Raw genomic sequence first — 13,785 nt, 5'->3', positions numbered from 1 at the left:
TTACACAGGTTATATATCATTTTACAATAGGATATCACTTGTATACATATAATATGAATTGCAAAGAGTGCATGGTGTTGCCACATTTTCAACTATGATCTATAAACAACACCTCTGGTGTAACGAGACAGTCTTAAATGTACTTTTCACAAAACCCAAACATTTTTCTCTATTATCTGCCAATAAATGCAAAACAGATAAATACCTTCAGTAAGCTGGCTGTAGGGTTTCTACACTGCTATGTTGAAATTCTTTCTGTACCTGCAACAGTAATGACTGAAACTGAACCAATAATGTTGGACTGGGAGCAGTTACTTTTATTCAAGCGGAAAGATGGAAGTCTAGACATGAGTATAGATAAGTAAATATCATTAGACTACAGTGGCTTGTGTTATGACTCTAAACAAGCCTGAATGACTTACAGCCCCATTACATATTTTATTTTGTTTAATGAAGAGCAATCAATGCACCATCTTAAGTCTATCTGCAGATGAGGGCTACATTTGTCAAGAAGAATATAATGTATATTTAAAACAATATAAACAAACAGTAAAAACTTCAGTATTAGTAGCATATTTAGACTGAAAGTGAGTAGACACATACATGTATACTGTCTTATTTATTGTGGTTTTGATTATCACTTTTCAGTGTTAAGCTAATCAAGCTCTGCCTCAGTTCCCGTTTCTCATTCAACAAAATTATGAAATCAGGGTGTGTTGCAGCAGGAACTCCTTTTTAGGGTTTTAATGTTGGGTTTCATTGTGACTATATTTTATAACCTAAGAGAAAATACTTTTAAGGGCATTAATGATTGGACCCATTTCATAACATCCGATCTGTAATAACACTATTTGTGCTTTAACTGCGAGGAAAAGAAAATACTTGGAGGCAAAACCTGCAACCAAGTGCCCCACCTACTGGTATTTGTTAATAAATGTCAAAACAAGAAAGGATGGGGGATTTGAGAAACTCAATGATGCCACTTTTATGAGTCTTTACAGTTTAGATGCATCTACCTCACATTATCTCCCTGTGATAAGATTATGAATAACCTTTTCACAGAACTGCATTTCCTTAGTGATGTGTTACTACATAACAGAGACAGAAAAAAATGTACTTTTACTCTGACTTGTATTTATGTTTTTTCAATTTACCCTGTGTGCAACATTTTTTAAACACATATGATATTATACATAACATCTGTGAAGGGGTTATACATACATACAATATTTTTTCCCTGCTCTGTAAGGCTGCCTGTGGCTTCACTGGTGCCAGATATGTTGAGCCAGAGTCAGGATGTGCCTCCTACTTCAGCTTTACTAAATTAAGACTTATGACTCAACTGGCTAGTCAAACATGTGTGCAAACACATACACATACACTTCCTGCTGTGTAGGTGAAAGACTCAAGGCTCTTCCTGGCATTAAGAAGCAAAGTGGGCATAGTGGAAAGGAGAAACCTTTGAATACCAGTCAGGAAAAACTCCTAACAAGGATAAGAATGCCACCAAAAAACAAAAAACAAACAAAACAAAACAAAAAAACAGCACTGCTTCACACCCTCCACATTCTCCATGGAAAAGCCTGAACTTTGGCAGAACAAAAACAGAAATGACACCATGGGGTAAGAGAGGAGACAGGGGGGAGGGACTAAGCAGAGATGTGATACATCGAGCCACTTATATTTTCCGACAATCTCCTACCACAGAAGTATGTGCAGGGAGGAAAGCTCTTTCCCTCCCTTTCTTTCACATACACATGTTCAGGTATTTCCTGTTGGGAGTGTGAGGTGGCCCAACAGCATTATGGATGACTGAGTCCTCAAGTGGGCCCCATTCTTTCTTCCCTGCTCCTGCTTCTCCCTTCATTTTAATTTTCACTGCTATCTCAGCCAGTTTAGTGGTGATGAGCCTGAGCTATTTGTTACTTTATTTGTTTTTCTGCTTTTTTCCCCCTTTTAGTCTGAAAATTACATCTGAGAGGTAACTGAAATGTGGAAAAGAGAGAGAGTAACAACAGATAAAAAAAATAAGGGACAAATACCTATAACTGTATTTATTTGAAAAAGCTATTCTCATTGTAAGTAAGACTTGAGATATTCCTTTAAAGTCAGGGAGGCTGGATCTGCCTGACTTCAGATCTTTTTTCCCTGGCAGTCCAATTTAGCACTCTGGTGACATGGAACAGTCACAAAACAGTCACAAAATGTAGGATTTCTACAAGGAACAGCTCAGCTCCAAGGATGTTTATCCGTTCTACTTTTCACAAACAAAATGTCTGGAGGAAATTAAAGAATGTTTTGGTTTAACATACACTGTAGGTCCACCAGTTTTTATAGATGGAAGTGGGGTCCAAAAAGAACCCAAAAGTTTTCAAAGATTATCAATTCTGAGTCCAAAATAAAGAATTGAAAGAGTTGTATAAACAAAAAACAAAAAACAACAGATTAGTAGGAAGAGAAAAGAGCAGGGACTACCTTCTGGGTCTTAGTGCAATTCAGGACCAGTGCTTCACATCTGGCTTCTATTGTGAAAGGGATCGGGTTGCACAAACTCTTCCACAACCCTGCTTATGTGCGAAAACTGAACCCACACAAGAGTGCGTGTGAACAAACACACACACACACACACACACACACACGGTCTCTCTAGAGTTTTCTCTTTCTTAGCTAATGGGCAGCGGGACACTTTCCCACTCACAACCAGGAATCATGTTACAAAGTTACTATACTAACAATTCCTGCTGCCTCACTTTCATTTGCATGATCTTACTAGGCCATACAAGCCACAGAATGGCAAACAAAATAGGAAAGTGGGAGAAAGTACTTCAATGTCTAATAAGTCAATGAAATTGAGAGCACCAAGGCTATAATAATGTAAACTTTTACATTTTCTCTTTTAGTGTAATATTGTAAAACTATTGGTATTTTGTAACGACTATGTGGGTCCAACTCTGCTCATAAATCCTTTGGTGTAAATGGAGTTTAATCTCAAAATGACAAAGAGCAAAACATATGTTGACTTGAAGTTGCTAAAGGCACCTGTGTCCTCATACTTTTGCCGACAATAACTTACCACAACTTTTGTATTGCCCACTCACGTCAACAAACTTTCTGCCTACGGGCTGGTTTCATCCCCCTCCTACAGTCATTATTTATCATATTTTCCTACTCCACCACCACACCCTCAGCAGTTGTTTCTCCCTAAAGTATCCTACTGTCCACACCCACCCTTGGCACTCTCCCTCTTCTTTTATTGTTGTGCCAGCCTCTGATTGCACTGGCTTTGCCCCTATAACCATGGTGAAAGAATATTACCACAACTCAGCCTGTGAGCAGAGCAACAGATGGAACAAAGGCAAAGGAACATAAACAAATCTGTTGTTGTGTTGAGAGAAGATTGGAGACAGAATGGAAAGTGAGATAGAATAAATGAGTCTTATATATCTGTGGAAGTAAACTGAAATCTGTAAAGCAAGTAACGCATGAAACGTGGAAACATATGCATATTTTGTGAAGATTTACTGTTTTGCTTGTGTGTGAGTACCTGCTTGACGTGGTCCTCTCTTTCTCCTGAAAGCAGCACCGGACTGCAGCGCCTCCAACAGGCCATCCATGATACCAGTTTCATCATCCTCTGTAAACACCATCAAAAAACATAATCAGTAATAAATCAAGAAACGATAGATCAGTATTAATACGTAATGAAGCACTTTAACTTCTATGCATGACACACACATACAGCTCCATTATAACAGGCTTATTATTTTTAATCAATACTAGCCATCTAACAACAGGAGAGAGAGAGAGAGAGAGAGAGAGAGAGAGACACTGGTGCTTTTACAGAGTTTTCTGTTTTTCTAATATAGCACTATACACAGTGTGGATCTTCACCAGCCACGTGGCTATTTTGTTAAATTAGCTACATTAACCCAGATAAGCAGTGACCTACTTCAGCTACTTCCACAGCTAGGGGCTACACTATGCATTTTCAGGGAGACTGCTTCAGATATACACAAGCCCACACTTATTGGAAAAACAGCCGCTGAAACCAAATCCACATAAACAGAATGAATGCATAATTGTGGCTTCCAGTTAAACTGGTACAAACTGGAAATTAACCTTTTATCTGTATAAGTTTACAGGTACAGCTAACATGGGTGGTCTCTTTTGTTTACAGCTACATTTTCAACAGAGCTTCAGTGTCAGGTGGCAATAAATAAAAGAAGGTGGGCTAAACCAGGCAGGATGCCCAATCTCAAAGCAACATGTGAGAGTACTACTTTGACTATTTTGTGGGCAACATTCAGTGGCATGGCTCAGCACTCACGCAGATGGCTTTAATTATTTTTGTTTGAACCTGAATGGAGACAGAGGGGTCTGGGGAAGGGCCAGCGGGGTTGGGGGTTAAAGGTTTATGCTGGCTCTCGGTTTGTTCCCCAACCCCCACATCCAAACACAGCACACAGCTCTGCTCACACGCACAATATTTAATCCTGCAGTAAGCCATGAAGCAGATGGCCTATGGTCTCGCCTGTCACGTCAGAGAAAGTCTCTCTTACACACATCCCAAGACTACCGTGGCTCATATACACCCCTTAATGTCCATGTCCTAGAACTGCAGACTGGGATCAAAATCAGAGATTTTTCTTCTTCAAGGGAAACACATCTGGCAAATTTCCGCTTGCGTCAATCACATGGCTGGCTTAAAACATGCTTGCAAGCACACAAACACACAACTGTGTTTTGGAACACTGCATTGAAGGCACTGAAGGACCAAACAATGACCTAGCTGTGTATAAAACATTACTGAACTAATGAAGACTCAGCTTACAGGCCTAGGGGCCTGTGCTCTCAATAGTATTGAGCAACACTATTAAATCAAAAAGCAGTTTTACAAGTTTACTTTGTTAGCAATAAGTGACATAAAGGGGAAACACAAGACACTGGTTTTCATTGGTACTGAATGGTACTTGAAAGTCAATTAACTAATTATCATACATTGAAATAAGCCTAAAAAATATAAGATTCAATAATACTACTGACCATAAAAAGCAGAAGGAATACACACATATTTAGTGCTTGACACAAATAGTAAGTTACTGACTAAAGCATGTAAGAACATAAGATGGATTAATTAGGGCAATGGCATTAGACTGTGAGCTCTTAAAGATGTCTCTTTCGATCCGATTTGCAATAAATGCGCGCACGCTCTGACACGTCTCACATCTCTTTCCCACACACACACGCACACACACACACAGCTCCGTCACCACAGCATATAATCTTGTGTAGATCAATAGCACCCCTAATGGATGTTCACACATCAACAAATGAAAATAGAATTGGAAAAATTTAGCTGTTGATGATGGCAAACGTGCAGATGACAGCATGATAAAGAAAATCAGTGAGTGGAGAGATCTTTTTTCTAATGTTTTTCTAATGTGCCATGAATCTCTCCATTTTTCACAGTCACCTGCAGTGAAGACATCAGGCAACTCAGGCTTATCCTGTCTCATCCCCTCTTGTGGCTTGCGCCTTTCTCTTCTAACCCCCTTTTCAAAGAGACAACAGCAGTCTAATCCCCACCAGAGCATCTGCTGCCCTACTATCCTCCTTCCTCTACCCTCCCCCACACTACTGTTTCCTCACTTGCTCTCTGTGTGGAGCACGGGCACTCCCAGTGGTAGTTCCCATACAAGCATCTATGTGAGGATAAACCAGACATGCAAACACCCTTTGCCACATAGATTAAAAAAAATGGTCTCAGGTATTCTTTTACAGACTGTACTGACACCTAGCTGTAGAAATAAGGAATAGTAGCAGCAAGCTTTGGTGTATAGCCAAAGATGGCCCAGGGATAGTAGTAGACTGTTTTTAACAGATAAAATTAGAGCAAAAAGCTAAAAAGCTTGGAATGTCAAGTACTGGGTGTGGCAACAAAATACTCTGCCAGTTTAGTATACTGACCCCTGTATTTATATTTGCTATGCGAGTCAGAAAAGGCAAGTCAAAGCACTTAATGAGTCAATTATAAAAACGACAACATGTAATGATTTCCAAAGAATCTCAACATGATTTATACACAGTAACTAGCACCACATGCTTAGAATATGTGCAAACTGAGACTCCACTAAGTCTCTGACTCACATGGGAATGGCAAGGCCACAAACTGCAAACATACACTGACCTTCCAGGGTTTAACCAACAACTGGTATTATATGTTTACAGAGACAGAAAGTCAAAGGAACATTCAGAGAATTCATGAGATAGTAAGGGTATGCAAGTAGATTCGTGAGAGACAGAAAAAAGGGAACCAGGAACATGTCAGCGTGTGAAAGCACAGCTGCTGAAAACAGCCATTGTATAGCAGCCAGTATGAGGGTTATAAACAAATACAGAACAAAGACCAGGTGGGTGGGTGTGCCAAATTTGTGTGTGGTTAAATTCAAATAGGGGGTGTAGAAGGACTCCAGGCTACAGGACAGTCAAATATTCCACCTGTATGTAAATGATCCCTGTCCACTAAATGTGTGCACAGAGACACTAATCTTTGAGGCACTATTATGTTCCATGTGTGCACGTCTCGAGAGGCTGAACATGAAACTTTACTTTCTATTATATATATCTTCCATACTTTAAATACTGAGGCAAAATTTTCTAAATGGAGTCTTGGTGGCTTGAACTGCCCTTTAAATGAACTGCATACAAAAGGAGAGCTAAAGGGGAAAACCTGGCAGTGGTAAAATAAAAGCAAGAAGGGGAGAAGAGAAAAGAAGCCAGCTGGAACATGCACTACGAGAATAAAGCCCAGAAAGACTTTTTGTAAGAGTTTGAAAAGCAGACACACACACACACACACATTTTGGCCACCATAATGTTTCTTCAACACATGGGCAAAGCAAAACAAAAAACATTAACAAAATGACACAGTCATTTGTCTCTCTCTCACACACACACACACACACACACACACACACACACACACTTTAGAGCACCAAGGCTATAGCACATTTCTACAGTGAAAAAGCAGGGGCTCTGCAGAACATAAGTGGAGCCAGAGAGAGGAGGAATGCACTGAAAGTAGGTCACAGACTGAGAGGAGGGAAAAAGTCTGTGTATAAATATGCGTCTCGAAGGCAGGATTTGAGTGCTTACTGTGTAGACAGGGACGAGAGAGTCAGAATGCATGTGTTTGTTAAAGGGAACAATAATGCTACCAGCAATTTTTAAAGTGTAAAAGCATTACCAGAAGAGTGGAAACATGTTTTTTCCTGATAAGGAGAGTTGGGAGCTATTTCTGTATTTTTTTGGGGGGTGGAAAATTTCATGATTACTGGAGGAGTGAAAAAGAGGTCAGGCACTTCAATGCTGTCCTCAGTTTATGTGAAGCATCATTGTTTCTTGTTTACTTTAAAACAGGTCATCAACATTAGATTAACTTTGGTCAATAAATGGGCTGCTCTTACACACACACACACACACACACACACACACACACACACACACACACACACACACACACACACACACACACACACACACCAGATGTGTGGACTCAGACTGCCCCCAACAGGAATCTGAGGGAAATGCAAAGGAAGAGACGTGGCAAGTGTCTCTCCAGTTCATTGACATGCACATAAATATATATTATGCAGCAAAGGTGACCTGCGTTGATGTCTGGGAGCTGGTTCTTCTTGAGTTTCTCCTCTTTTTCCTTTTCTGCTTTCTCTCTCGCCAGCTTGGCCCTCTTGATCTTCTCTTCAGCCTCCTTTCTTTTCTGATTCTCCTTCACTGCTTGCTGTTGGGGAAAGAAGTAGAAAATATATTAAGTTCTAGCTACATAAATTCAACACAGAAATCGTTTAAGAATATCTTACATACCGGTACATTGAAAGAGTGAAAGTGAATAAAGCAACCCATGTATGATGGATATGATGAATGAAGTTTTGTACACAAAACTTCAAAACCAGTACTGGCCATTATTCTTTATGACTGGCAGACAAGTTATCTTAGGTGGAGCCCTCCCAAATGTTTAAACAGATAATATAATGGAGTGACTCATTATTTTGTCAACACAGTCAGATGTACAGTCAATCCTTTTGATATTTGCCTTTGATGCATTACATTATTTGCAACTGAACTTGTGTTTAATTTTGTTTGTAACACACACATTCATTTCGTAGGTTGGTAAAAAAAGACTGAAAACCATAACAACCTTGTTTTTACTTCCTTACTCGTTTAGACTTACACATACACACCTGGAACATGTTTTTGAAGTTGTTGAGATCCCCAAATAATTCCTCGACAGAGATCTTTTTCGGGTCAAAGACAAAATAGTCTCCCAGATCACTGTATTGCTTTTCCATATTCTTGTGCATCAGATCTAGTTTCTCATACTGTTCTTGGGCATGGCTCACAAAGCTGTAAATACATTGTGTTAAGGTACACAGGAGTGTCATTCAAACACAAGAAAACACAAAAAGCAATGTCATCACGACATGACATTTCCATTGATTTCTTTTTTTAAAAAACAAAAAAACAAAACTCATTGACTAAATGAGGCCAACTGAGCAATTCTATTTAATAGCTGAATAGAAAGGATATCGACATCTTCTCCACGAACAGGTCCTTATCATTTTGTGGAGGAGGAAAGGTTTCCAAATCTTTCTGCAGGCTCTTGATCTGACGGCCCATCATTTCTAGGTTCTTCTGAACTGTCTCTGCAGAAACTGCCATGGACAAGGAAAATGTTGTCATTGCTAAGCACCCACAGATGAAGCTTGTCATATTGGTATTGACTTGAAGTGACTGATACAGTGAATAAGAGCATTAAATAGATCTCAGGTATGATGTGCTATTTGCTGAAACAATATAAGCACACTTTATTTAAAGATCTGCTAAAATAATATGTATAATATGGGTTACATGTCCCACGCACCTCTGCTGGCCTTTTCGACATGAATGAGCTCATCTGCAAAGCTCATGACATCAGGATACTGCTCCTGGCACACGTCAGCAAGGAAATGGAGCAGTGTCTGTTTCAGATCAGCTGATTTTGTGTCACGAAGCTAATTAGAAGAAAGAGGTATTTTAAAAAAGGACACAATGTCAACATAGGTGTGAGTAGTTTCTAATCCTGAATGTACATTTTGACTGGACTTTTATTGCCCAGTTTCTATTATTAAAACATGTGATAAAAGTACAACTATAAGTACAGTATAGTGTTTATACACTCAGTGTAGCAATATTTAAAGATGAAGAATTTACTATTCTCAAGTCTTTATGCTAGTAATATATCCTGTACCTGACGCCATGATGACGAAGCCGAAGAAGAGCCAAACAAGACAATACAACAACAACAACAAAAAAGTCAGTATTTCTCCAGTTACATACAGGATTTTCAGTAGATTCATTCAGTTTTTATTGTGGGTGTGTGTCATATGATCCCCCTTCACTTCACCTTGCACAGGTATGATATGGAGAAGCCGAATGCTGCTCCATTGCGAGAGCCAGAATTCATATAATTCCCAACAAGGAGGATGATCTGCAGCAACCTGGCGAATGTATCACTTTTCCTAAGCTCTTCACAAGCTGCTGTCACAGACACCACATCCGGCTTGATGTTGTTCAGCTGTTCCTCAAACTGCAGCTTGAACAAGATGGCCTGAAGCCGTGGCATCAACCGCTTCACACTGGACATCTGGAAAAACAAGAGAGGGGCATACGAGACCATTCCCTGTTTGTTGCTACAGTGAGTGTGTGTGTGTCTGCACGTGTCTGAGAGCATGCAATTATGGGTAAGTGCAGTGAGTTCATCCATTACCGAAATCTACAGTTGAACAAAGCCCCTTTGTTTAACAGCATGAGGACATTCTGTGTGTCTAATTTACTGACAAACCATCTTAGAAAACGAACCATCTCAACACTTTCTACAACTCATACTGACACCACAACAAGTTTGTGGTTAGTCAGCTTCAAGTCAGCTGACAATTTAACAATAACCATCTTATCAAAGAGAAGTGTCTATTTTTTCCCTGCGCTTTCATTTGCACATGTATATGCAAGTTTCCTTACCACTACTCCAAACTGTTCAGACTCAGCCAAGTCATCGTATTCATCCTTCATATCTGCCAGGACACCCAGCTGGTCTGGTCCTGGCAGTTGCTTGATCAGGTTCTAAGTGACAATGAGAGAAATGTATACTGGAAGACACATGAAGAAGCTTGAAAAAGTTGGATTTTTATTTACTATGTCATAAGGATCTTAATATGACTTCAGGGTAACTGAAAGCCTTATAAAGTTAAATAAAAATGTCATTTTGCTGAAAATCAACAAAACAGGCACTCTGAAATAAAAGTGTAGATGAAGCACACACCATCATCCAGTTCATTTTTTCACTTATCAGTCTACAGACAGTCAAACACATTAAACCTATAAATCTAGTATGAGAGGTAACACATAGGAATAAAGGAAAGAGAAAATCCTTTTTATCAAATAACTATATTTTATTTTATAATACAAATGAACAGATGCATAACAACACTCAGTCAATACCTGAACCATGGACTCTGTGAGGACCTTCTCATTAACCTGCAGGATGGCATTCTTGATCTCCTCATAAGGGATACGGAACGATCCCAGAAAAATAGCTTCATGAGAAAAACACAAGAAGCATGACTTACTTAATTATGCCCCATTTTATACATAAAAAGCATGGTCATGAATATAGTGGTATCAGGATAGTGGACTTACAGAGATTCTGTGAAGACTTTGAGTCAAGAATCTTCAGCTCTTTCACCTTCTTCTTCTGCACCTGTTTCTTTTCATCCCCACCATCCTGCTCCTTTTTAGCTGTAGATATGGACAGAGACAAGGAAAACTTTATATTCCCTTACGGCAAGCAAAAAGAGGAGCCTTTGTAACAAAATTTTCTTGTCATCTTTCATAATTTTAAATGACTTGTACCCTTAAACAGAAATAACACTGCAGGAGGGGGGAAGTAGTGACATTAGTGGGATAAAAGACAGAAGTGGATTAGATTGATGGACAGAGGGCACTTGTGATGGCTATAAAAACTGACAGACTTGGCACAGCTTTTACTTTTTTCATTTTCTCCAAACTGTATGGTGTCATGGAGGTGTCAGGAATATCACATCAGTGGTTTGGGGTACAACTGAACTAACATGAAATGGCTGCAGCACCAGGGGAAACATGTCCCTGGAGCATGTGGGCCTTTTAAATATGGTCAGACAGTTGTTCGCTGTAAGGCATTTGAAGTTTGGATTCACCACGCTGCACATAGACACACCCACCTATTGCACACACTCACACTCAGAGGCATTTTTCATTAACTTCTTTTGACAAGGTCAGGATTGTGACTGTAAGGATGTGTCAGAGTGTGGGGGGGGGGATGTGAACTAGATTAGAATGAGGAGTGAATGATGAACACGGGTTTGACCACATAGCAGCCCACTCTACACATAGCCAGGCACATTAGGGTCAGCAGAGATCCAGATGTCACAACTGTTGTTTCCATCAATATCTAACCATTTGTACTTGATATTTATAAGCTACTTGTATCTCATTATATTGTTTAAATGAATTTTCAGTTGTGGGTCAGAAAAAGAGTTGAAGTAAATTTGGGATAGATTTTTGATATTTTATCGAAAGACAAATCAAGAGCTGTGCATAGAGCCAGAGCAATAAAATCACCTGACTCTATGTATCAATCATCTATAGTTATGGTCTTATAAATGTGTTATCATCAGAGTTTTTCCATCAATGTTGCTTTAAATTTGGTATGCACATTGCAGAACCATCAGCTGCATATACCAGATGATACATTACAAAACTTGCTGGTTTGCAGGGACTCACATTTTGTTTTGCCGACTAGTCCATAAAATACATGGTTTTTCCTTCTGCTGCATGCTGGTCTATAACCCTGAGTGTATCTTTTCCAACTAAATCACAATTTGAGACTTATCAGCCTGTCTATAGCTGCATCCTTGCCTCATCTTTATAAAGCTGAGATACAAGAACTCCACACATATACAAAAAGAAGCTACTGCAAAAAGTCAACAATGGTGCCGGCAAAAACCTTTCATCATCAGCAGACTACCTGCTTCAACTGCCTAAAGATGACCTGATGCAGTGACATCAAAGGTTATGGTTTTAATGTCACAGAGAAGGCAAGTAGAAGGGCAAAAAGAGAAATAGAAATGCGGATACGGACCGACCCTTATGTGTGCTTAATTATCAGTGTTAGTAAAATCTATTTTCAGTTCCATTCAGTTACCTACCCCTACTGTATAAGCAGTCTAATTTCTTAATTTCCTCAGTGATTCCACTGTATCATACTCGAGTGTTTATCTTCAAGTGCAGTTTATTAGAAAAGCAAAAGATGATTTTGGTCAAACAGCGGCACTGTAATCTATTCTCCGCATAGACAACGGCGACAACAACAGCTTCACAGTTCTTTCCTTCATCTGTCCACTCATCAATATGTCCAGTCAAACAGTGCTTTGTCTCGATGTGAGACACCTATCAGCCAAGCAGGCTGTTAATGAGCCAGGCTCCTAATGAGCTCCTCATCTCTCAGTTTAGCCATTCATTCAGGACACACAGATATACACAGAACAGTCAGTTCAGTTGACTGCAGCCTTAAAAAGGCCCATTGTTTCTGTCAGTATTAGCTTCAGCTTTATGAAACTCCCTACTGATGGTCAACCACCATTTGTATCTTAGGCTTCGACTTTGTACTTTTGCTTATGTGTGTTGTCATATAGTTTGCATTATATCAGTATATTCAGTTGTGTGTTTCACCACCAGCAGTACTACTGCATGTTCAGTGTTTCATTACTAGTCCCTGCTGAGGCCAGGAAACCAAAGCAGGAAGCCAGGAATCACAGACACACACAGGATAGGAAAATCCATCAGGACATCTGAGCGGAAATGACTGTCTTGCACAAACACAAAGAGAAAGTCACAGCTGAAATGTTATAAAGAAAGGAAGTTGCAAGCTTACACAAATAAACATCATCAGAGAGACACAAACAAGGAAACGGACAGTCACAGGAAATAATTCAAGATATGCCATCTAAAAATGGAAGAAATTAAGTTAATGCTTAAAGCACAACATCAAATCCCTGAGATCCTTACACATGCAAATACTGATATGGTGACCTGTACAATAGACACTCGTATATAGATATACTACAAAGAAGATTAATCTGGATAGTAATCTAAACAGCTCAGTTTGGAAAAAGACGAGTGATCTGGTAGCAGCATCATGTCACGAGGTCAGTGTGTGTGTGTGTGTGTGTGTCTTTGGGAGCAGCAGAGACCCAGTGAGGGAGCATGTGTCTTTGTGCATGTGGAAATCTACAGTGCTTCAGTGCCAGCTGCGCTCTAGCCAATAGAATCAGTCCTGGCTATGTTGACATCATGGCTGATTCATAAAATGGGGTCTGGTGTTCACATTGTAAAATGGCTGCTCTGTGGTTTCCACAGACAGCCCACTCTTTTCATTTATGAGCAGATGGCACCTCTAGTGGCTGCTATGGAGCATTGCATCGTGCTGCTCTTAGTCATTGTGGGGGAGGAAAGGAGATGACTGGGGCAGAACACACATGTGTGACTAGGCACACAAACATACACAAGCCACATGGACGCAGTTGTGGAATGCTGACATCTTAACATCCACATGTTTTATTGTCCCAGCTGCCTTTTTGTTAAAACCATGATACACAGAAGAACTCTTTTCTGGAAAGAAAACACTACCGACAA

At 39.7% G+C, this 13,785-nt stretch overlaps 1 protein-coding gene across 1 annotated transcript in view; it reads right to left on the bottom strand.

Moving 5' to 3' along the window:
• The window catches only part of diaph1 (diaphanous related formin 1), a 101,695-nt gene that overhangs the window by 6,707 nt on the left and 81,203 nt on the right, over window positions 1-13,785 (bottom strand). Inside the window, exons 19-27 of the mRNA XM_013916201.1 lie at window positions 10,753-10,851; window positions 10,555-10,649; window positions 10,075-10,176; window positions 9,461-9,700; window positions 8,939-9,068; window positions 8,605-8,729; window positions 8,259-8,423; window positions 7,666-7,798; window positions 3,545-3,634 (exon numbers count right to left, since the gene is read on the bottom strand). Of these exons, the coding sequence (XP_013771655.1) occupies window positions 3,545-3,634; window positions 7,666-7,798; window positions 8,259-8,423; window positions 8,605-8,729; window positions 8,939-9,068; window positions 9,461-9,700; window positions 10,075-10,176; window positions 10,555-10,649; window positions 10,753-10,851 (1,179 nt within the window). The remainder of the gene's footprint in view (window positions 1-3,544; window positions 3,635-7,665; window positions 7,799-8,258; window positions 8,424-8,604; window positions 8,730-8,938; window positions 9,069-9,460; window positions 9,701-10,074; window positions 10,177-10,554; window positions 10,650-10,752; window positions 10,852-13,785) is intronic.

Source organism: Pundamilia nyererei, unplaced genomic scaffold (assembly GCF_000239375.1).
Source record: "Pundamilia nyererei isolate P.nyererei 1_Seehausen unplaced genomic scaffold, PunNye1.0 scaffold00008, whole genome shotgun sequence".
In the NCBI taxonomy this organism is placed as follows: Eukaryota; Metazoa; Chordata; class Actinopteri; order Cichliformes; family Cichlidae; genus Pundamilia; species Pundamilia nyererei.
Note: the sequence above shows the minus strand (reverse complement) of the source record. Positions and strands in the feature narration are given on the sequence as shown.